This window comes from Dermacentor silvarum, chromosome 4, assembly GCF_013339745.2.
Source record: "Dermacentor silvarum isolate Dsil-2018 chromosome 4, BIME_Dsil_1.4, whole genome shotgun sequence".
NCBI classification, from domain to species: domain Eukaryota; kingdom Metazoa; phylum Arthropoda; class Arachnida; order Ixodida; family Ixodidae; genus Dermacentor; species Dermacentor silvarum.
The window spans coordinates 78,543,983-78,568,654 of NC_051157.2; the positions used below are offsets into that span (position 1 = coordinate 78,543,983).

The 24,672-nt window shown below is 46.6% G+C and overlaps 1 protein-coding gene across 1 annotated transcript in view; it reads right to left on the reverse strand.

Annotated features, from left to right (window-relative positions):
• Positions 1-24,672, reverse strand: part of LOC119448717 (Down syndrome cell adhesion molecule-like protein Dscam2) — a 322,695-nt gene that overhangs the window by 75,690 nt on the left and 222,333 nt on the right. The window contains exon 5 of the mRNA XM_049665781.1: positions 26-181. Coding sequence (XP_049521738.1) covers positions 26-181 — 156 coding nt within the window. The remainder of the gene's footprint in view (positions 1-25; positions 182-24,672) is intronic.

A 24,672-nucleotide genomic window follows, 5' to 3' on the forward strand; every position in this document is an offset into this window, starting at 1 on the left:
AAAGGGACTTGCCAGCCGGACTCACCGGTGATGATTGTCCTTCCAGCGGTGGTGCTGAGGAGGCTCTGGCCAGTGAGCACATTCTGCACTTGGCACCGGTAGGAACGCTGGCTGTCGGCACTCTCCACGTCCCGCACAATGAGTTCGCCCGTGGGAAGCATCAGGTAGCGGCTGTCAAGGCCTGCACCATGGGTATTTCCCGAAAAACCAAGAAAAGATGTTCGTAAACTCATTTTTTTGGCTTACAAGTGAATGTGACGTCTCCTGGTCCGGTGGTAACTAGAAAGAAGGCTAATGTGGGCCCAACTTGTTTTCCTTATGCAATAGCTCTTTGACGTTCCTAAAGTTACGGGCCATGATTATTTTTCCGTCGAGATATTAACGTTTCTTGGCATTACAGACACATCAGAGCGAACTTGTATTTGCATTTGCGTTTTGCCATCTCCGTAGTTGCCACTACAACTTTGGCTCACAAAAGGCAGCTGGTGGCAATGTGTAGCGAAGTAAAATAGTTGGTGCTCCCCGGGTTTCCAATAAAGCACAAACAAATATCGCTAAAAGTGTCGCAGTCTGGTAGGGTATTCTAATGCCGTGGCGCCGGAACGCACGTTCAAAAAAAAAAAAAAAAACGAGTTCACGAAGCTGAAAACACAAAAACGATAATTCGTGCAAATCAGTGCAAGAATGACCAAATAACATGAAATATAAAAGACATTTTAAATTCATTTCTTCATTTTTTTGACGCGAGGTAGTTTCAGTTCACCGAAGCATTATAAGAGGCCGCTTGTTAAAATCGCACGTAACGAAAGCATCTAATTCTATTTATCACTTATATATTTCCAACCATAATTGATTGCGTGCCTTACTTTGATATCCCTGTGTAAAGGGAAAAAAAAAGCCAATACTCGATCATGAATAGGTCGCGGGCACACACAATCCCGTTCTCGCGCCAGGCGTTGCCCAATCGGAGCTAAAATTAGCCTCCCGCTCAGCAGTTCAGAGCGTAATATCTCGGCAGTGCCTTTGTTTACCCCAGTGGGAGTGGTCGTGTTCGAGCTAGATCACCCTGCCATAGCTGGTATAATTCATCAAACCCAAACCTTCGCTTATCAGGGGTTACAAGGCTCGCAAATGTGCAATCTGTTGCAGGAATTTGACAGTTGCTTGGCTGTGGCGCCTCCGCGTTGGACACGTAAGGTCCAGAAATGGCTCGAAGGAACACGCACAGCAAGACAGGGGAATGCCAATTCGCGCCCGTCGTCTTTGATTGCTATGGGCCCACTACGAATAGGGAGTGAGCACCATAGCAATTAGGCTGAGGGACTCCCACCAGCTGTTATGTGATTTAAGCCCGTAAGCCTTGTATTGTATGCAGAAATGTCACTTGCGTATTTGGTTACGTCACTTATGTACCCTAATGCCCGTACACACTCAGCAGCACGCACAAGACAATTAACGTACCACACAGCGGCGGCGTCGCCAATGCAGGTTACCCGAAGTTTTGTTTCCTCTTTTGTTGGAACAGATTTAAGCCAGTTCCACGCTTGTGGAACTGGCTTAAATCTGTTAAAACAAAAAGTTAAAATTTAAGCCAGTTCCACGCTTGTGAAATCTGATGAAACAGCGGAGCTCGGCAAGCGCGGGTGTAGAGCGTAGTGGGTATGACGCTCGCCTTCGGACCGGGAGTAGCCGGGTTCCAATCCCGTCTCGCCAAGAAAGTTTATAATGTTCTTTTTCTCTTTCACTCTCTCTCTCTTTCTTTCGCTCTCTCTATCTTTCTCTCACTCTTATTTTCTCTTTCTCTCCCCCCGTAGCAAGTTGTGTTACAATCGTCGGTACAATGCAACCATATGGTTCCCATAGATGCATGTTCTGCAAACGGAGGTATGTGTCCTTTTCTTGAGCAGCTTTTCAAGGACGCCTATAAACACGCTGAGCTTCCTCCGTCTTTCTACCTGGGCCACACAACCCTAATCTCCAAAGAGCACTGATAATGAAGTATTAATGAGAGTGAACGGATATAGGCCGATATCATTATGTAAAGTCGATTATAAGACATTTGCAAAAGTACTTCCAAATAGGTTGCAGACAGTCATTGCTAATTTAGTAGGTGACCATCAGACATGCGGAATTCGAGGACGCTCTATACAAACAATTATTCGTATCGCACGTTCAGTCCTTGAGTGCTTAGAAGGTAGCATGGATCAAGTAGCTCTTCCTCAGATCGACCTCGCCAAAGCCTTTGATAAGGTTCAGCACAGATTTTGATTCCCATTACTACGACATCTGATGCATTATATAACGGTATAGCACTTTGTTATAAAGAGTGCACTACAAAGTTAATTGTGAAGCGTACCCTCTCAGATGTAATACAGGTGCAGTCATCCGTCCGTCAGGGTTGTCCGCTCTCGCCTTTACTTTTCGCAATATACTTGGAACTTACTTGCTTAAGCGTGCTTTATAACTCAAGCATTAAAGGATACAGGTGCACAGATGAAAAAATTACAGTGTTAGCTTATGCGTATGACACTGCCTTCTTTTGCGTCGATAAGCCAATGAGGCAATAAACACTACCCTGCATTTCTGTGAAACGGCAGGAGCTAGTCATTTGGCTAGGCATCTGGACTATAACTCCCTCTGTGTTCTCGAAGATTCATTGGAATCAGTCTTCACTGCGATGTCTTGGTGTGCCTCTCGATAACTTCCGTAATAGTCAACCTCATTGGACATCCGCGATAATCACTATCCGTCGAACGGTGACAACCTGGCCGAGACGTGACTTCTTCATTTTCGCGATAGCTAAGGCATGCGATATATTTCTTGCTTCTAAACTTGGTCGAGTGACAAGACTCGCATGAACGATTTTCATTAAAGTTTTTTTCTAAGCATTTTTTATGTTCTGCATGTCTTGCACTGCTCTCGCATCCGTGTTCAGGCATTTCATAGAATATTTGCATGTTTTATTTGTCGTTTATCATGGGATGCCATGATAAGGGACCATTTTTTTCTTCCACTTGAGAAGGCAGGTCTCAGTCTTGTGCATTTGCTTTGTGCGACAATTGGTCATGCAAGAACTGCCGTTATGGGGCTTCCTAAAAGAACTCGTGGATACTATTTCATTTTTAAAAGCCAGATTCACGCTAGAATATTTATTTAGCGTTGAGCAAACGTCGCTAAATATAGCACTTGTAAATAACCTTTTTCCTGCACCTGTGTATTACAAGCCGTATCTTTCTCTGTTTGGTCAAGATGTTATTTGCCGTCCCCATTAGAATGTGTTTAACGCCAGCAGCGAAAACATTTTTCTTTAAGCTGCACACTCCTACCCTGCCAGTTGAAGCATGGCTTCATGAAAAAACGGATTATATGTACCCTGGAATACAAACTTTAGACTTTGCAACCAACCTTAGACAATAGCACATTGCTTTTCTTTGTCATGATGCATTTTATTTGTGGGACATTTTACAAAAAAAAACTATCAAAAATAATTTCCTCTCACACCTTACAGTATCCGGTTTCTTTCCTTCAAAAATACAATCAGTAACGCACCATATGATTTGTTTATGTTATTAGAACTGTATTCATTATGGAGAAGCCGAATGATCGGCAGACATGCCGAGACACCACGCTCGACAAGGTCTGTCTTTCGAGAAGAGGCTGCTCAAGTGCGTAGTGTGGTTGCAACCTTTGATCCCGTTCCTGAGTGGATTTCGTATCTGGTTGCTTGTGTTTGTTTGTCCGATTTTTGAACTTTCATTGGAGTGCCTAGCGTGTGCGCATTAGTTTTCATGTGTGTATAAATGGAACGAAACTAACTTTTGCATAAAACTACTAATAATTCCATGCAATAAAGGAAAAAAAAGCAGGTGTACTCGTATAGCGCAGTGGTTATGACGCTCGCCTTCGCACCGTGGGTACCCGGGTTCGAATCCCGCGTCGCCAAGAAAGTTCACTTTGCTATATTTATTTCTTTATGTCTCTCGCTCTCTGCTTGTCTCTCTTTCTTTCTCTATCTGCCCCTACTCTCCTCCTATGCTCTGCTTTCACTCTCTCCCAGCTCGGCGATGCGGCGCACGACAACGAGACCAACTTAGCGAGGCTTTAACAGCTTCTTGGAGGGTTTACGGTAGCCTGATTAGAAGACAGGACAAAAAAAAAAAGACACACAGGGACACACACGGCAGTTTTACAGCTCCGCTGTAAAAAAACAACACAAAAAAAAACTGCATGTTCTTGCTAGCCTTGCTACGTCTTCTGAGGTGGCGTTTTGGATGCTTAGGTTACCGTACGAAAAACCGAAATATGCAGGTAGCTATAAAATAAATAATGAACTTTTATGAATCCAATTTCATGGCACATGCGGTGATTCAAACACTAGCAGTGAAGCCTTGTATACTTAGCAGCCACTCTAATACTATGACCATTTTCGAGATATCCCTCCTTAATATAGGCTAAAAAATGCAATGGCGTTCCAACTAACAGTGTCCTAAAAGAGTCTCTAGCACTTTACGATGACCTTTACTTCAACGGCAATCTATTCAGGAGTGACATTGGGGATCGATATCTCGGAAGTGGCGCTAGTCTTAGGATTTCTGCTAAGTAGACAGGACAATTGTGCGGCTTTAAATTTCGTGTTTAAACATACGTCCAATATGAAGTGTATAATCAAAAAGACAAGTGAAATTTGGTAATTAGTAACCAAGATGACATTAGGCCTATTGAACCTCTGCTTGTTTTTGTAATCCACCTTGCTGGCCAAATTGATATATGCACTGCGAGCGATAAGCAAGATAAGCAAAAAAAGAACGCTCGTTATGTGAAAGTAAATGAGTTGCATTGCATTCGTTTTTTTTTCTGCGTTCAGTTTGAGGATGCAGCAGTTTATAGAAGCTCACGCATGTTCTTGGAGGGCAGCCCCGAAAACTGCGGAGAGTATATTGATCAGCGAGCATTTCGATTGAAATCGTGTTCTTTAATATAAAATAAAAGAAGCCGTAGACCGTATGCAAGGAAACCTGCGTGAAGATACGCTTAATTGAAGCGAGGCCACATATCCCCAGCATGTGACTAATGAGATGTAAGTTCGAAAATAAATGCGCCAAATTGAAGATCTGCCCATGGCATTTGTTATGATGGCGTCGTAATCCACGGCACAGGGTTGCCAGAAGCGTGTACGTCACCGAAGGTTAGACACAGAATCCGGGTGACAACGGTAGCACGTGTCTATGCGCCATGAGGACAATATCCTGCTAACCAGTAAGAAACACGGAGTCGAGACACGCAACGCTTGCTCTGCAACGTAGAATAAATCATTTCCAGCTTTGGAAGGCATATAAGGCGAACCTTATACGCGGCTTCGCAGCAATAGCCACATGCGACGCATCCAGCGGGACTGCACAGTCGTTTCGAGATAATTCAGCAGCGACGCGGAGCTCTTTGAGCACACAAAAAACACTATACTGCACTCATATCGATCATCGCGGAAAGCGGGAAACAACACAGCGGCACCGATCCTTCTATCTGCCTCGTGCCTCTGCTGTTTCGTACGGCGCCTCCGCGTCTGCCTCGGCGAGCACAAGGCACTTTTTCTGCAATCAGCCTTGAAGAAACGCGCGTTCACCGAGCCAGACTCTCACGCAGATTGCGGGTTCTTGCGGCCCGCATCTCTTGGAACGGACATCGACTCGGGGCGGTATAGGACGGCTCCGAAGAGGCGAACGAAGCCTGCTTTCTATCGGTACAGTGACAACCGCGGCTGCCTGACGAGACGCACTCTTTAGATCTGTTTTCAATGCAGGCAAGAAAACGCGCCATTTCCTTTTTTCTCTATCTACTTGTTCGCGATCGCAAGACATCAAGCTGAAACAGCCGTACCACTCAGGATGTCCTTTAACGGAAACAACATCGAGCGAATGTTTCCCCTGATCATGGAAGAGTGAGAAGAAGAAAAAGCGTACCAAATGTTTCTGCGTTTTATGTACGCTCGGCGAGCTCTAAGCAGAAATAAATGACTATCTTACGTCTATTTTTTTTTCTCTATCACAATATCACTCTGCACCAAGAAAAAAGTGCGCATTTCGGATTTGGGTTTTAAATGTTACAAAGTTAACGAGAGGTTTTGTAATCCTTTAATGCCAACTTGCCAGAGGGTCATAAAGGTATACACCGGTAATATTCGAACCGTGTCCCCCCGCTCGATGCCGCAACTCATCGACAATGCCGAGGTTGCGCCGTGCTGCCCTCGTGGTGCACTTGTTGTGATTTATTTAAAAAAAGTGGAGATCTTAACGTTGATGCCTGTGAGAAATTGCAATAACCTTCCCTGGAAAATCTGCGAGCTCTGCTCTTAGGAAATTTCCAGCTTTCATACGAAAAGGTTGCCTTCCCTTTAAAACACGAAGCTTTGCAAGCATATGGCATGGACAGCTTGAACATCAGCGCATAATTAGGAATCATTGAGATTAGTGTGGAGAAAGAGAGAGAAAGAAAAAGAAATTCACCTAAGATTATATCACGGTGAATGTCGGCGCTAATGCGATTAGCATTGAAGCGATGTAGAGACACACCGTATTGCCAAATTCCCTTCTGTGTAGCTGACTACATCTATTTTCTGTTACCGAAGGTAATTGTTCACGACATGCTTTTTGTAATAAACATTATCACAGGCGGCATATACCCATCGAAGCATACCCAAGTTGGCGCCAAAGAGGTTCATTGAAGAGCAGCACATAACACGTGTCGCATAGCCAATTACCCAAGTTGGAGGGAAATATGATAATTGAAAAGCGGCAGATACCCTATTAACACATATCCCGAGGTCCCAAGTTGGCAATTGCACATGCCGAATATACCAAGTTTTCTGTTGCCAAGTTGTCTATTTGGGCGCATACCCAGTGGCGCAAGTTGGCGTGAAAGTGGTTAGATATGGACATATGGAAAAGTGCATGTATGGCTCGCCGAGAATGTGAGTTACATGAAAACCCGGAGACGACTCAGCACATTGTGAGCTTTTCACCCAAAAAAAAAAAAAAACGTAAGAACCTTCACCTTCCGGAGGCACTAATTTTAACACTAATGCGAACTTTTACTTGTCAGATGTCAAGGTAAGCAAGAGACGTTTAAAGTATCCATGTAAAGAAATGTTGAGAAGAAATTGGGAGGGAATTGCCACAAGCCTAGGTAACTTTACGAGATAAAGCTGATATTGATAGGGCGCTAGATTTCCATATAGTAAAACGTAAGCAGCTCACACAGGCTAGGCGATCGTTGCCACCCCGATTCAAATGGGCCGCCATGAGAAGTTATCAACTTAATCAATAAGGGAATGAAAAAAGCACGTTGAGACAGTCGTAGAGACTGCGAGTAATGCGGAAACCGTTCAGAATTTTAAGTTTCAATATACCAGGAAGCAAACGGGGACATATTCTATTTAGGCTAATGTAAAGCTGTTCTTGCCACTCTATGCCTTGGCTTTAAAAATTAAATTATGAGGTGTTAGTTGCCAAAACTACGATCTGATTAGGAAGCACGCCGCAGCAGCGGTGGGCTCCGGATTGATTTTGACAACTTGGGGTTCTTTGCGTGTACCCAATGCACGGTGCACAAGTGTTTTCTGCATTGAAACGCCACTGGAATGCGGCGCTCGCGGTCCGGCCCGCGACGTCGAGCTCAGGGGCGGAACGTCATAGCCACTGGGCTACCAGGGCGGGTGTAGGCATCGGTTTTAGAGAAAATAAGGGGAATGTGAATGAATAAGCGGGGTGTAGCAAAATGACTCATGGTGGAATGTAAAATGGAAGGAACGAATGTTAAATGAAAACACTATTTCAAGAGCAATAAAGTAGTGTCCGATTCGATGATTTGTTAGCAAGAGCCATGGATAGGGGTTGAATTAAATGTAGCAGACAACAGACAGACAAAGAACTTTAGTAACTAGGTCCTGAGAAGCCCTACTCCAAGGCAGAGCTGCGGGCCGCTCCCACGTGGGGACGGGTAGGCCGAGCGTAACCGCCGCATCTTGGGCTCTCTGGACAGCCCAAGTTTGTCGTGAAATGTAGCAGAACGGGAAAAAAATAATGAGTTTGGTTGAACTGGTGGCAGTATAGCTAGCACATGGTTACGATGGGAATATAAGTAAATCCCGTCATTCATCCACCCTAGTGGAGGGTCTGGGTGGAGTAAGAAGCAAGCTCGTTAGGAATTATTGCACATGGCACCGGTGACAACAGATATTTCTTCCAGAGAAATACTCGCTCATACGCGCCGATACGGAAGTATCTGCACACGCGAAGACAACAGTGCACTGAAGTTATTTTTTGTAATTCAAGCAAAGCTTGTTAGAAGGCACAGATTTCGTAGGCGTCCGTGTACGCAAAAACTATCATCAGCATTGGTTCGAGCGTCGTTATCTTCTTCCGCAGCTGGCTCATTGGCACCTCTCGGTTTGCGCTCGTGCTCGGCAAGTGCTCGGGCCACTGCTCCCGCGTTCGTCGTCGTCGTCTGTTTCCACAGCTGGATGCGTTGCCGCTAATCATTCCAGCATAGAATTTCACTTTTCTTCTGTCGTCGTAATGGGGAGGCAGCGTTTAGGGGGTATGAGCCATTCATTGTCTTACGTAACGGACAGATTTAATTTGGAGGAATTTAATTTTGACGAATCCCAAGCCGCAATGGCGGGCGAATGCTGCTAACCACGCCGCCTAGCAAACTCGAAACATCGAACGCAAGCGACAATGACGGACTGCAGGCATGCCGTCAGTGACGTCGTTCTCTTCGTCCCAGCCGTCGCATCATGGTTATTCTGATGCACCCAGGACAAGCTTCGCTTACCCCCACTTTCCGATAGGGGAAGGGTTCGTTAACTTTATTTCTTCAATTCTCACAGTCCCCGCACAGCTGATTAGCTGGCGGCCTTCATGCAAGAAACATTTTTATCCTGATGGTCTTCCCTGTGTTGCACAGTTCACTTTGCATGCATTTCGAGTGACCTTTAAAGAAAAAACGAATCCGCTAGATGCCTCTGGGACAGTATTTATCTCATCAGGAAAGCGAGGAACGGCCCACAAACATGGCTCACTTTGCCACTACGTTTCGTACCAACAAAGTGATAATGCTGTTGATTTGTCAAGAGAGATAACGCGCAGTATATTGCATATGTGGACGGGATACGATTGCATGCGTGATGGGCAGCCTCACCTGTTTGCACGGCTAGTGAATTCCTTCCTCTCTTTTCTTTCTTTTTCATCTCCTAGCGCCGCCCCCCGATTATCGAATGAAAGTGGGCGCGTGTTTGGGAGAGTTCCGTAAATTTCTTTCCCGTCCTCCTCCTTCTTGAAGCAAATGTGAATGGGGAGATACGGAGGATGTCCAAGCTATTTTGACGTGAAAGCGTTAAGGGCCTTGTGTCGCAGAAACTCCGGTGTCGGTATCCGCCATCGCGACGCGTTCCGCCAGAAAAAATTCCCGAACCACCCCAACACAACCCGCGTGACGCGGAGACGTTACTAAACCAATTTAATATCTCAAAGTAAAATGCCTAATAAAATTCAGAAAGTCCGATTTACGCACAACCGACAGACATGATAGCGTCGGATTGTAATTTGAATATACGAGAAAACATGGTTTTGTAAAGCGGAAACTGAAACCTAAACCCCTATTGATGGCAACGATGGCTCATACCCCTACGGGGTATGAGCCACCGATGAGTTGCTGCTTGTACCCTCTGCCTCACGAGGTTATGAACCATTGCTCTGCCCTGCACAGCCGCCGGGATTAGCCCACCATTGTTTTCAATCGGGCCCCGGGTCGAAGAAAATCCGGTGTCGGTGACAGCATCGGCATCAACGGTGGCCGATAACGCTATCGTGTTCCACTCTTAAAGGCGAAGCTTAAGCGTCGTCCATGTTTTAGGGGCGAAGCTCCTTAGGGTCGAGCCTTGTCCCTCTTCGCGCCGTCGTAGCCACGCTAGTACTCGCCGCTCCCGCTAGAGGCGCAGCTGTGCTCTTTTTCTCTTTCTCTCTCGTTCCCGAAACGCGCTCTCTCTCTCTCGTCCGTATACAGCTAGGGGCACTGCGGTGAACAAGGGCCTTCGTTTCTCTTTCTCTTTCCCGACGCGCGCGCTCTCTCTCTCTCTCTCTCTCGTCCGTAGCTATCGGCGCTGCGGTGCGCAAGGGCGTTCATTCCCGACGCGCGCTCTCTCTCATTCCTCATACGTAGCTAGAGGCGCTGCGGTGCACAAGGGCGTTCATTCCCGACGCGCTCTCTCTCTCTCTCTCTCGTCCGTAGCTAGGGGCGCTGCGGTGCGCAAGAGCGTTCGTTCCTGACACGCGCTCTCTTTCTCTGTTGTCCGTAGCTCTGGTTTACCCGAATGCGTTCGTTTCTCTTTCTCTCTCGTTCCGGACACGCTCTCTCTCTCTCTCTCTCTCTCGTCCGTAGCTAGGGCCGCAGCGGTGCACAAGGGCGTTCGTTCCCGAAGCGCGCTCTCTCTCTCTCATCCGTAGATAGGGGCGCTGCGGTGCACAAGGGCGTAGGGAGCCTACAAGGGCGTTCATTCCCGACGTGCGCTCTTTCTCTCTCGTCCGTAGCTAGGGGCGCTGCGGTGCACAAGAGCGTTTGTTCTCGACGCGCCCTCTCTTTCTCTGTCGTCCGTAGCTCTGGTTTACCCGAATGATCCTCCAGCGCTTCGCTTCAGCCACTCATGATTCACGTCGTGGATATGCGGTGATTTTTTTTACAGCGTAAGCTGTTATGAGCTCATTCCAATAGCCGGTTTGGGTCGCGATGAAGCCGCCGCCGCCACCCCGTAGCCGCTATCGCATGCGAAAAAAAGTACCCGCTCTCCGCCGGGATCGAGCCCAGGCCCGCTGCGTGGGAAGCGGATACTCTACTAGAGCACTGCACGGGCTCGGGTTTACCCGAAAGCCCGGGCCCGGCCCAGCCCGTGGGCCGGGCCGGGCCGGGTAGAGCAGTTTTTTCACGGGCTCGGGCTCGGGCACGGCGTGTGCTTTTTGACCCGGGCCCGGGCCGGGCTCGCGCTTTCTGGTGGTGCGCATGTAACGTGCAGTGAGGTATTCTCTGGTCTCTCAACTCTGAAAAACATGTATTTTTCGGTCTCGGGCCGGGTTCGGGCCGGTTTCGAGCAGGGCTCGGGCCGGGCTCGGGCCTAAGGTAAAGGGGTGGTGGGCCGGGCCGGGCGGGTAACGTAGAATATTTCGGGGCCCGGGCCGGGCCCGGGTCTCGCCATAAAAGTTTTGATCGGGCTCGGGCGGGCCGCCCAGTGTAAAAATGGGGCCGTGCTCGGGCTGCAAAAATTGTTCTATGTAACTCTAGCACTGAGCCACGCACGCGCTTGCTATCGGAGAGCGGGAAAACGCGGCCTATAAGCGCGCCCTATGCAGGCGCGCAGGCACAGACGACGAGATGCGATTCAGACGCGGAACGCAAACAACGCGGTCCCAAGCCTCCGCCGGTATGGTGGCTCCCTCTAGTTAAGGCGCCGGCAAACGCAACCTTACAGACACTGTAAATTTTGCTGCCGCCTTAACTAGATGGAGCTAACATACCGACGGACGCTCGGGATCACGTTGATTGCGCTATATTGGGCGCGTGACAATGGGAGCGAATGTGACAGCGTAGTTGCTTTGTCAGCTGCTTGGTTGGGCCGAACGGGGCTAGCCATCGGCGATGGAACGCGTCGGCTTGCAGGCGCGACGGCGTCCCAAGCAGGCCGGTCGGGCGCGTTGCAATGGGAGCGAATGTGACAGCACGTAGTTGCTTTGTCGGCCGCTTAGCTAGGCCGAACGGCGCTAGCTATCGGCGATGGAACTCGTCGGCTTTCACGCGCGACGGCGTCCCAAGGGCGTTCCTGACGCATTTACTCAAATTACTAGGTAGTACTGTCGAAACGCTCGTCTAGCTTACGCTGTGACTGTGCTGCGTGCGCCGCGCAGGCCTGGCATTTTAGGGGCGAAGCACCTTAGGGCCGAGCCTTGTCCGTCGTAGTCCGTAGCTCTGGTTGACATGGAGACAGCTATGTATGTATGTATATGCATATATACATATATATATGTATGTGTATAGTATATGTACGCCAAGTTCCGACTTCCAGAAGCCGGAACCGGAATCCGGCTTCCGGTTCCACTTCCGGTTCCGCTTCCGGAAGCCAGCGTCCGGCGTTTTGCCCGAATGATCCCCCGGTCCATCGCCCACTGATCATCATTCACTTCGTGGATATGCGGTGTTTTTTTATTTAATCAACCATCTACGAGTAATCTTTTGTGAGCATGCGGACACGTAGTATACATTCGTACAAGTGAAGACATTATTATTACAAGTGGAGACAAGTGGGACTTCCTAAATCAGTCCATAGCATTATATTCCACTTTACTTATGCACAGACGCCATCACAGGAGCATTTTCCTGAAAGCAAGAAATAAACAGAAAAAAATAAGAACGAAAGGCACGAAGCTTAACTATGCTTATACGTAGTTGGCTAGTAAGCAGGAGTAAAGAGGGGAGAAATTGAGTTAGCGAAAGAAAAATCATGGAGTATCAATGTGAGCTTAAAAGATGGATGCGCTAAAGAACACTATTTGCACGGCATGCAAACGACAGCTGTGCTTATTGAAAGGCAAAGCACTGAGCAGCCGTATGTAGACCCCATATTGATTGCTCTCGATTTCTGAGTTGGTTCATAAATAAATCAGTGCAGAGATCATTCTGTCCTTCAGCGCGGGCGGAGGGTAGGCGGGGGAGTGGGGGAAGAAGACGGGTTTGCGTGCACGTGCTGGCGACGAAATGCAACCATAAGTAAGAAAAATCGCTCCGATGCTATTTATAAATCTCGCAGCGACCTATATTTCTTCTGTGGAAAGTAAAGTATTGATTTTATTTTGACAGCAGCCGAGCATGATCTCCTTCCACGCGCAAGGTACAATGAGCAAAAGTGGCGGGTTTAAACAAGTGGTTCAGATTACAGTAATAAGGGTGTTATTTAGGATTATCTAATTAGCGCTTCTCTTTTTCAGCATCGGAATGCAAGACCAAATGGCGCCGTTTGGATATCTACAAGAGAGAACCTGCATGAGAGGTGATGGAAATAGGTATACCAACCTAGTTTATTCTGTTTCAAGAAAATTTAGGGTGCCAGTAATGTGCCGACTAATAAATATTTACCAAATGCTACCATATAAGAACACAGCAGCGATATTTCAAAGGACGGTTAGACTTCTAAAACGTCTGGTAAGTACAGGCGCCGACGCATCAGGAACATATGACATTCTTGGACACAATACCGAACGTGAAGCCAAAAACAAGAACCACTACAAAGGACGTGAATCATCATCGTAATACTGAAGTTATGATTTGCGAAGTTGCCGGGCCAAGAAACACTTGTTCCGAACGAAAACTGTCGGGAATTCGGGCTGTGGTCTCCTCCTGCCATTGTTATTTTTGTATGTTCGACAGACATATCCAGTGTGTGAAATAAGGCATGTGACTTAGAGCTGGCTGAGTTTTTCACCGCAGAAAATATTTTTATCGAGCTTTTTTGTTCTCTTGTAGACATTCATTACGAAGAAACTACGTCATTATCCGACATGGTGGCACCCAGCCTGCCCGCTTGAGGCTAAACGGGATTTTATTGCGATAGCAATTATATGGACACTTCTACCGGATTTCTGCCGTCGCCGTCGCCGTCATCGTCGCCGTCGCCGTGAGGTTCCCTATAAATAAAATCTTCGCCGCGCGCCGTATGCCCGAGCGGAAGCGTGCGGGGACGCGCGCTTCACGGAGAGCGAACGCACTCAATCTCCCACGCGCAAGCAAGGAAGCGGGAAGCCAGCGGCGGAGGGAGCGCGGGGGGGGGGGGGGGGGGGCACTTCTACGCTGCCAACAACCGCGCTCGTCCGCACCGTCTCTTATCTCCACACGGCTCTGACCTTTATGCGCCGTGCATTCGCCGCTCAGTTTCCGTTGAAGTGATAGACCGCACGTACCTTCACCCGCTGCAGCGTATATACGCTCGCTGCCAGCGTTTTGACAGTCGTTGTCTTCAGTCATTCAGTGTGATCTATTCACGTTTGTTTGTGCGCGCTCACACCACGCTTGTTCATTCAGTTAGTAATAGTCGGGCCACATTTTCCAACGCACGCTACACATGCAATGCTGCCCGGATCGGCAGTGCAGAGCTACAGGTGTGTCCCTTCGCACGCGCTGCCCACGGGAAGCGCTTCTCATCAACATCACGGTTTCACACGCGCCTTCTCGTGGTCATCGAGTCTCTCCATGTCGGTCTACTTGCGCCGCAGCACACCTGCTTACTAAATCAGCTCATGTTTACTACAATTCATATTGCTACCAAAGCCGCCCACCTTACTTCGTATGATATTGCTGTGTTGCTATCGCATTCATTGCTTCGCCCTTAGGGCGAAACTGTGACATTTTTTTGCTGACCTCCATCATGCTTTAGCAGCAAAGTTCTGGCGTTTTCTCGGCGTTCTTTTGGGTATATCGGTTCTAGATATTGGTTCTCGACATCGAGGGAAAGAGCCTAGCATACGGTAACATACAGGTGGCTCGCCATGGTCACTCTCTTCGATTGGCGTGCCTTCATGCAGCATGCTCTCTCCGTTCGTGGCCGGTCGGGCATGGAAATGATTGAAATACGCATTGATGTGCACAAATATGCAAGAGCACCAACAATCTTAATTTCCAGAGCTATATTGTTGCTAAATAAACAAAGACACAAAGACAAACGTTCCACGTTCAACGCGTCTCACTACTATTGCAAAACGCTCAACGATGCATATAAGGAACACTCATACAGTTTAGACCATTTTGGCACTCCTTTGCTCGCGTGAGCTCGCGTCTTGAGAATGATTCGAACGCGTGCTTATAATGTTCACAAACGCGTGAAAGTGTCACAGGACCGTCTTGCCATTGGCTTATGTCAAATCCCACTGGACGAAGAGGAGCGGAGGGAAAGAGCACAGAGGAGCAAAGCAGTACTACCGCGATACTGCGGCAGCTTGCTCCCATAGTGGGACCTTCGATGCGCTCCCAGGTGTATCGTGTGACCAGATTGTTCACCTTCCTGCAGTTATGATCGCGCGAAATTACCTTCTCAGCAGCCATTGCTGCCGCACACTGGTCCAAAACATTGAGTTTCCTACAATCACTACTAGAGAGAACTCTGACGCGCCAATCTGGCGGGGCGACGGGTAGTACATCGATTTGTCTGATCTTCGTGCTTGTGGATTCAGATAATCTCGTCGCTTTGTTTATTATGCTTTATCTGTCTTCATTTTCCTAAATTTCAGTGCAATTCACACTTTTCTAAGTGCAGAAGAGTCCGCGAACACACATAATCGCTACTAAATGCAACGGTTCAGCCTGTCGAGTTGGCCAAGTCGAAACGCGTCAAGCGTCTCAAAGCGCTGGCCAATAAGGGTTCCGTATGAACAGACAGGCGCTGGGCGCCTGTATATTGTACTTGTCTTCTTTTCGTTCTCGTCTCTCTTGCGCTGTTTTTTTTTTCCTTGAAGTATCTTACGCCAACTCGCCCACATCAAGCTCCTTCTGCTTCAGAATATTATATGTTTAATTGCTTATTACACAGTACTTTGTTGGAAATAGCGAGTTTACGAAGCCGTTTGAAGGCAGAGGTACGAAGTTTAGGCAAATCAATGTACTACCGATCATTCTCATGCTGCGTGAACCGCCCCGCTTGACGCTCCTGTAGAAACTAGCGCAAGATTTTCTTGTAATTATTATTGTGTGAAACTCAATGGTCCAAAACAACAAGAACAAAAGAACGAATTTCCCTTGTTTCCGTCACGTGACTTTTTTCGTGCTTCGATTTTCACGTGGGAGCCACTTGAACTGCTCTCGACAGCTCTCGGTGTCGCCAAACTATAGTGCCTAGGCACTATAGCCAAACTGCCACTGTTCTGCCATTGAATCTCCTGCTCCTGTTCTCCCATTGGAACGCAGATATTCTTGGAATAGCACTACGGGGACGCTTTTCAGTGCTGCTGTTCGCCTAATGGAATGCACCGTTAGAATGGCGTTGCTTCAGGCCAGCATACGCCAGCTATCTATTGCAATAGAAATGACTAAATTAGGCGGATGATTAGAAGGCTTCCAGCGACGCGCATTGTGTTTTCCTGCAAAAGTGACGAATTGAAGTGGACGAAACGTCATGTTCCGCTCAATCGGCTTCGCCGGCACCAAGGCAGCGTTCAGGCTTCCACTACTAGCATGAGTGTTCTGTGCACACACACATTATCGCTCCTGCCGAGCAGCTATGTGCATACCACAGTGTGGTGCATACACTGGGTTTAGAGGAACGGACCGGTAAACGTCAAGCTAAATTTATGTAATCTTTCTGTTCAACTTTTTGTGGCAATGAAGGGAAAGCTACGGGGGCGGAGCTTGCGCACATGTGTTACCCCGCCAAGTAGTCCGACAGTGTCTCAAAGCGCTTTTGGTTTCTCGGAACAGACGAGCGGGGACTCGACGCAGCTTCCACGTAAGGCGGTTTCTGGTTTGCCCAGACGCGGAAGGTTGAAGCCGCAAGTCAGCTTCAACGCTCAGTGGTGTGTTTTATCTTATTTAGCTGTTGTAAATAAGGTATATATGTTTTCTCTTCTCCGCTTACCCTAACACTGATAAAGGTGCGGGAGTTCTTTTTTAGAAGCGCTCTTGCTTGCGCGCACTTCACTTCCGTATAGCTTTCCTATCATTACTACAGAAAGTTCTGCGCACGTATTGGAGTTTGTACGGCTGCGGCGGTGAAAGCTGACGCTGCAGTGCAGCAATGCAGCCTGAATGGGAGCCGTCATTAGCAACAGCCAGCCAGGACTGTGTTCGAAACAGCCGCTCCAGTGTTCGAGCGAGGCTGTGAGCCAGCAAACAGACTGAGTACTTGCGAAGGGTGCGGGAAAACGCTTAAGCAGCTTCACTGCATTTGATATACTAGTTTTCAGATTGGCATACATCTGTACAAAATTTTTTAACACGAAAGTGTTTTATGCCGGGGTCCACCAAGACTTCACTGACGTATTTCCGTCACGGAAATACGTCATAGAACATAATACAAAGAAAGAAACCAGAAGAAAAAGTTCCACAAACATGCAAAATTTGGAAATCGAACCCACGACCTCTCGGTCCGCGACGATAGATCGCCGAGCGTTTAACCCATTGCGCCACAAACGCATTTGCAGAGAGCTACACAGACGCGCCTTATATATCTAACACTCCTCCGTGTACCCGCGCTCTTGCTCGGGGCGGTGCCGCCGCCTACGAGCAGAAAAGAGAAGTACTGCATTATGACACTAACGCGCACCGACAGTGAACGCTTCGGTGGTCTCAGCACTACGACGCCTCGATGCCAGCATTCGAAGGGACGCTGGCATCAAGAAGCACTACCAACGCCACCTAGGTGGCGTTCACCGTACTCAGCACAGCGGAGCGTGGCCTCCGCAATTAGCTCTGAAAATGTTTCTGAAGTTGATCGCGGAGGCTGCAATTACGACGCGCTGTACGCAGATTTGACTCGGTGACGATTCAGTTACGTGCTTTGTCTTGCGCGTTGTATTAGTGTGTCAGTTACGTGCTTCGTCTTTCGCGTTGTGCTAGCGTGTGCAGCGTAGTGCAGCTTCCATATGCACGACGGTTGCTCATGGTCATCGACGTTGGTAGTCGTGATGGAGGAGACGTGCCACCAGGCGTCAGCGTGGGTGCATCAAAGCCTAAGGGCGCTTTAGCCACAAAACACCAATAGACATTATATATCAATGTGCAATAAACATTACACTACTTCTGTGAAGACACGTTTCACTTTCGTGTTCTATACCGATTCCTATATAAGAGGGATCAACCACATTTTTTTATGCACCCTTTGCTCGTACATCAACGCTTGGACCCGTCCGATTACGTTTATAAATATTTCATGACACGTTAACGCGTGCCTTTTGCTCCATGCTATGTAACTGAGCTCTTGATTCTTGTTTAATTAAAAACACTTAATGGTACACTTCGGGGCCTGAGTAAACATTTTATTGCATTTGGGTCCCCGCTCTCGAAATATACTCTGCTTTCATGGGTGATATATGTTTCAATGCCAGATACTTGTAAATCTCTTAGTGACAACTTTTATTGCGGTAGCAATTATATCGACACTCCAAAGCGGATTTCTGCTGTTGGCGTCGTCGTCGCCGTCGCCGTGAGGTTCGTATGACGTCAATGGCGATGAAATTCGTCGCCGCGCGCCGGACGCTGTATGTGCGAGTGAAATGGGGCGAGGGACGCGCGCTTTCACGGGGAGTGAACGCACAGCGGAGAACAAACGCGCGTTCTGCGCCGTGCTCCCATAAGCGCTGAATAATTAAGCGTCTCTTTCCTCCTTTACAATCACCATATATGTAGAGCAAACGCTAGTTCTTCCTACGCGCGATAGGCCGTGGGGGGGGGGGGGGGGGGGGGGAAAGGGAGGCGACGTTTAGCTGCGACACCACAGTGCCTATTTATATAAAAACGTTGTGAGGCGAGAAGGTGGTCAAGACTTCCGACGCTGCTCGACGAGTGTCCTGTTCTGATCTCGTCGAAAACCTCCGAGCCGCCCCCAGAGGCACCGGCAACAGTCACCAACGCCGCGCCATAGCCTCCTCTATACTTAAGTTATAGAGGAGGCTATGGCCGCGCACGTTCGGTGCGAACGCGGGCAAAACGACGACGGCGTCGACAACAGTTCTGCGTGTTGCCGGTGCTGCTGCATGTCCAAGTTTATACAGCTGATAAAACTACTATCCTTACTCCGTATAGCTCTCTACTAATTTGCTATCGCAATTGATGATGTGCCTTTCGGGTGAAACTGCGACATTTTTTTGTCTGTTAGTACGACACTCAGCAATCGCATATTCCGCGGTAACCTAGTTTCATCAGATCAAATAGCCAAAACAAAATTTTCCACAATAATTTTTTTGAGGAAATGATAAGAAACTGCACACAAATTTTGGTGGAAATTTATGTTTGCAAACGTCATCAGTGTGTTACTCAAAGTTAAGCGCGATGAAATCCTATACGTTGATCAAGAAAAAGTTTTAATGCATTTTAGTTCGACACACACACAGAATATTAGGTTCGGCGGTTCCCGAAACACGGTCTCGCTGTTGCTCTGAAAAGCAGACATCGTACTGCAGGATTACATTTCAGTAGAACCATAGTACAACTGAAAAGAGCTCTTTCCTTTCAAGCTCATGAATACCCTGTTTTTTGTTTTATTATTCTTTTTTTCGCTGCTTTATCAAAATTCTGTAAGTTAAGCGCTTTTTTTTTTCAGGATACCAAAGCAAAAGAAATTTGCGAGCACCGTGTAATGAGAGAGATATACTTTCTTACATTCCTTGCTCTCTTTCAGGGCATTTTGAGGATTGAGTTTTGTTGACTCGCAACATTATATATTGTACATATCCTCTTGTTTCTTGTTGTGGTTTTATTTTTTTGCGTTACAACGTTTGTATCTTTTTTCCAACAGCAGGTATATCCACGGGAAGACAAGCCGGAAGGTCACTAATGCACTCAGGTATTTTCTACATGTCTTGCGTTAATAAATAATAAACTGAAACAACATTATAAATTCAAACCCAGGTCAGGTGTTGTTTTTCATATTTTACATCTTTAAGTATTATGCTTCATAAAATTGAGCAGCGAAACGGGGATCCCTGAATCAATATACCTCGGAATCGGCTCTGAAGTATCAACACCGCGTTATTCCTCGACGTGGGCGATGAAACTTCCGGGGTCGGCGGGCATGATATCGCTATGTTGTATTTCTCCTATTTCCTGTGAGATATCTCTGCAATGCTTCAGCGCTTATTTCACCTGGATCGTCTTCCTCTACAGGGTACAATGTTTTTACTTAGTTTCAAAGGACTTCAAAAAAAGCTTTTTCGTTCCTATTGCCTCGCATGTTGATTGTGCTCACTTCAAAGCGAAAGTGTAAGAAATTTGAGTGGAACAATGCTTTCGCGAATTTTTGAGGTTGTAGATAAAATTATTAAGCAATTCATTCGTGGCAGCTGGTTGTATCATTGGCTACAACACTGTCACCAGCGGAAAGAAGCTCCTACATCATGAATGCATTCCGTTTTGCATTCCTTGCTTCAGCCATCACCAGTGCACTTAGTCGCTCTTGAACACTGCAAAATATCTCCAAGGTGTGGTAGGTGCGGTGTTCTTTGCCTACAAGTGTATGTCGCTTTATAAGTCACCGCTTAGAAGCAGCAAGGGAAACGTCTTCAGCTTTTATTAACGATCCCCCTGTCTCTTAATGCAGACTTCTGCGCCGCCTTTGCTCTGGCTGTCTCAACCTCGAGAAGGCGACAAACGAGGCGCACCTTCGAGCTTTTATATATAGAGCCCGATTCGCAGACCTGAGCTGCATGTGGGCCGCTATGCTGCACAGCCAGCGCAGCATTTATATATGAGGGTATCAGCGTCCGTGCACTTTAACATGGACAATAACTTACAAACAGACAGCATTTTCCTTGATTTTTCCAACGCTTTTGACCGTGTTGCTCAATGCAGGCTGTTTTCAAAATTAAATTCCCTTGGACTGGGCTCTGCTAGTTTATCTTGGATCTTAAATTTTTTATCATTTCGTCAGCAATTTACAGTTATTAATAACCGTGCTTCTCTGACTGATGTAACTTCAGGAGTCCCTGAGGGAAGCGTCCTGGGCCCTCTACTTTTCCTAATTTGCATAAATGATCTGCCCAATAACATTTCTTCAAGTATAAGACTATTCGCTGATGATTGTATTGTTCACAGAAAAATAAGTTCTCCCGAAGATCACGTTATTCTGCAAAATGACATTAACCTAATAAGTACGTGGTGTAGTAAATGGCAAATGGTTCTAAACTCGGGCAAACGCAAACTGGTTTCTTTCAGTCGCAAAAAATCCAACTCAGATTTTTCCTACTATATTAAAAACTAAGCCATGAATCGTGTTCAATCATACAAGTATCTAGGAATACACCTGACTCAAAACCTATCATGGTCCCCCCACTTTACTGCTATCTGCGCTAAAGCGTCCAAAACACTTGGCTACACTCGAAGCAACCTGCGTAAAACGCCACCTAACATTCGCAAGTTGACGTACTTAACGTTCATTCGCCCACAGTTGGAATTAGCGTCGTCGATCTGGTCCCCCCACCAATATTACTTAATCTCTAACTTAGAACGCGTACAAAACCGGGCTGCCCGGTTCATTTCTGGAAATTATGACCGCAAGCCTGGCATAACAAAAATTAAACTTGAGAATTCACTGCACCCTCTTCAAATTCGTCGTTCCGTTTCCCTTTTATGCTTGCTTCATGGATACATTAACCACACCAGGCCACCTGTCTTACCCTTGGAAACTCCAATGCGCATGTCTCGACGGCTCCATAATCACGTTAGCATCAAGCGTATCTTTGGTAAAACACACGCGTTTAATTCATCAACGTTGCCGCGTGCCATTGCACTTTGGAACGATCTTCCTGACGATATCGCCTCCATTACAGATAGCCGAGCATTTCATAGCCGTCTGCATGAATATTTGATGCCTCTGTTCTGACTGTTAAATACTTGTCGAATACCATATTTACTTGTTTTGGACATGTTCTCACCTGTTTTTCTTTTTCCTTGTTGAAATTAATTTTATGTTAAGCATTGTATAACTTGTTTTAATCAATCTGTATTCTCAATTGAGAATGAGCATTGTGATTCTAATAAGCACTTTTTAGCTCATGTTACTATTTTTCTTTTTGATGCGTGTTATGATGCCTTGTAATTCCATGGTCACTTTGCTATTTACCGCACATATCTATATAATTTTTTCTGTATTTGTCACCATATATGTTATGTTATAATTAACCATGTAACGCCCCCCTTACACTATGCTCCGATGAGGAGCCTGTAAGGTACTGTGAATAAATAAATAAATAAAGATTGCTTGGTGATTGAATTTGGGGATAATAATTGTCAAGCTTAATGGTCTAAGGAATTCTTGCCTCTCCAACACCTCGGAGGCCATCTACTCTGACGCGTGGTAACGTCATCAAGCGCGCGATAGCGGGGCCAGGTGAGCATGCGTCTTCTCTTATCACCCTGCCGTGGCTGCGCAATGCTGTCCGCGTGCCTGAGCGCATCCGCATCCCGCGCGCCGTATCTTGGAAGGCACCGCATCATGGAAGTTATCTGCGACGGGTGAAAGGGTTATTGTGTGTGCCGAGATGGCTGGTGACTTCATGCGCACTGTGTTATTGCGTGCAGATGATGTCGCACGAAGTAGTAGAAGCACCACGAAGTTCACGCTTCGTGATGCCTTCACAGGCCACCGTTGTGTCAGAGTGTGCTCGTGGACATCGAGTGAGATCTGTTAATATCTGCCTGTGCGTGCATGACCTCAAGCTCCCTAATTTCATTATTAAGCGAATGTCCAACGCAATTTATACGGTCGATAAATCTACAAACCTTGCAACGTGTAGTAGTGTAATACTTTTCTATCGCTATCAATTCTTCGCTTTCATGGCAAAACTGTGACTTTCTTGTTTTATTTCCTGTTAATTAGGACACTAAAAGTTGTCTTCTGAGAGGAACTTTATACCCAAAACTTTGAAGTTGAGAAAGAAGTGTTCAATTCTCATTATACCACAGTGTCCTGGAAGCGACTGAACCTTGATATCTTGCCCTTGCTCACCGGTGTAATGTGGGAGCTGTCGATTTCCTGACAATAATTTCTTGCATGATTCCCGGTAGCGGCAGAACAACCGGCCAACTTCTTTTTGATCTCACGCGCCATCACGAATTGATTGACGTTCTCTGAACACGGTTCAGAGTCGTGCTAATAAGTGTGGGTATTCCTCAGAAAACAGCACCTAAGGCAGAACTTGAAGGCAGGAAAGCAAAACAAGAACACTGATTATATACAGTCTGAATGGAAATTCTGCGCGCGGAATATAATAGACAGGCAATCAGCTAGAAACAGACGCCATTATCATTCATTTCTATTAGGAAATTGTGCACCGAAATTTACATCGGTGTTCGCAATCGTTAGTTAAACTTTTATGCCGAGACCGAGAGAGAAAGGTAGGAAAAGCAAGAGAGGGAAGTTATACAGAAACAAACTTCTAGATGCATACACTCTGTTACATAAGTAGAAGGAGTGTAAAACATGAGAAACAAAATTAATATGTGAAAAAATCAACTCCCTGGGAAAATTCGGGCAGCTGACACCATTCACACTTTCACCTCACACGCTGCTAAGAGCATGCTAGTATCGTCACGGACTAAAGGAAACAAAGGCATTGAAGGTTGCGAAGGACTGCTCCAAGTTGATATCACTTTCCGTTGTACAAAGTGTCTTTCAAAAATTCGGACACCAAGAAATTTATAATGCTTGATTCTCTCGTTGCGTGTCGAATGTGGAACACTTCAGACCCCGACCCGCCGTGGTTGCTTACTGCCTATGGCGTTGGGCTACTAAGCCCGAGGTCGTATTCCGATGGAGGCGAAATGCGAAAACACCCGTCTACTTAGATTTAGGTGCACGCTAAAGAACCCCAGGTGGTTCAAATTATTCTGGAGTCACCCCCCCCCCCCCCCCCACCTCCACTACGGCTCGCCTCATAATCAGATCGTGGTTTTGGCAGGTTAAACGCAATAACCCAACACTTCAACACTTTGGTAAGGTTACACTTTTTTCTCTTTTATTAAATGTTTATTTTCTAACGATACCATCTGCTGGGTTTGGAACAATCTCTTGTATTCCTACGTACACCCGTGAGGAAAAGCATACGGACCACAGGATCGCCGAAAAAAGTGAATTTATTCGTAATTAGGAAGCATAAACTGGAATTGATGAGTGCACTGAAAAGATTGCAATGACAAGTTTAAACTTCAGTCCTGAATTTCAAGTTGCGTTCATAGGCAGAGGATAAAATCGGCTTTTTCGGGCAACCCCTGGTCCGTATACTTTTGCTCACGGGTGTACATGTAACTAAACTGTTTCTGAAACACAGCTTTGACTCGATTTCAATTTATATGTCCTAATGTAACTATGCTTGCTCAATGTTACTACCGATAAAAGCAAAAACTAAAATAAAGCTTTTTGAAGGGGGTGAAATGTGAAAACACCCGTGTGCTTAGATTTAGGCCTGGGCACGTTAAAGAACCTCCTGTGGTTCCAATTATTCCGGAGTCCTCCACTACGGAGTGCCTCATAATCAGATCCTCGTTTTGGCACGTAAAACCCCATAAAAAAAGAAGAAAAACTTGCTCTCCTGTTTTTGTCAGTAGAAAGCTAGCCATTCAAAGATCGCTTACAGTAGTAAGTTATCGTCATTCACATCATCCGCATAAATGACACTGCAGTATCGTGATGCTACCTTCTTTTTCTTTAATGGTCCACCTAAATATTCATAGCCGAATTGATCACTGTCACTGTGTCTACATACCGATGTAGATTACTTATCGAGCAAGGATGCCTCTCTCTGCCAACTACAAACACAGTACTGACAACAGCGAAAAAGAAAATGAAAGAATCACTTAGTATAAACGAAGAACAAGTTATACTAAAAAATGCGTTCAGGCGTCCTCCCGCCATCCAGTCATGAGGAAAAACGGAAGCTA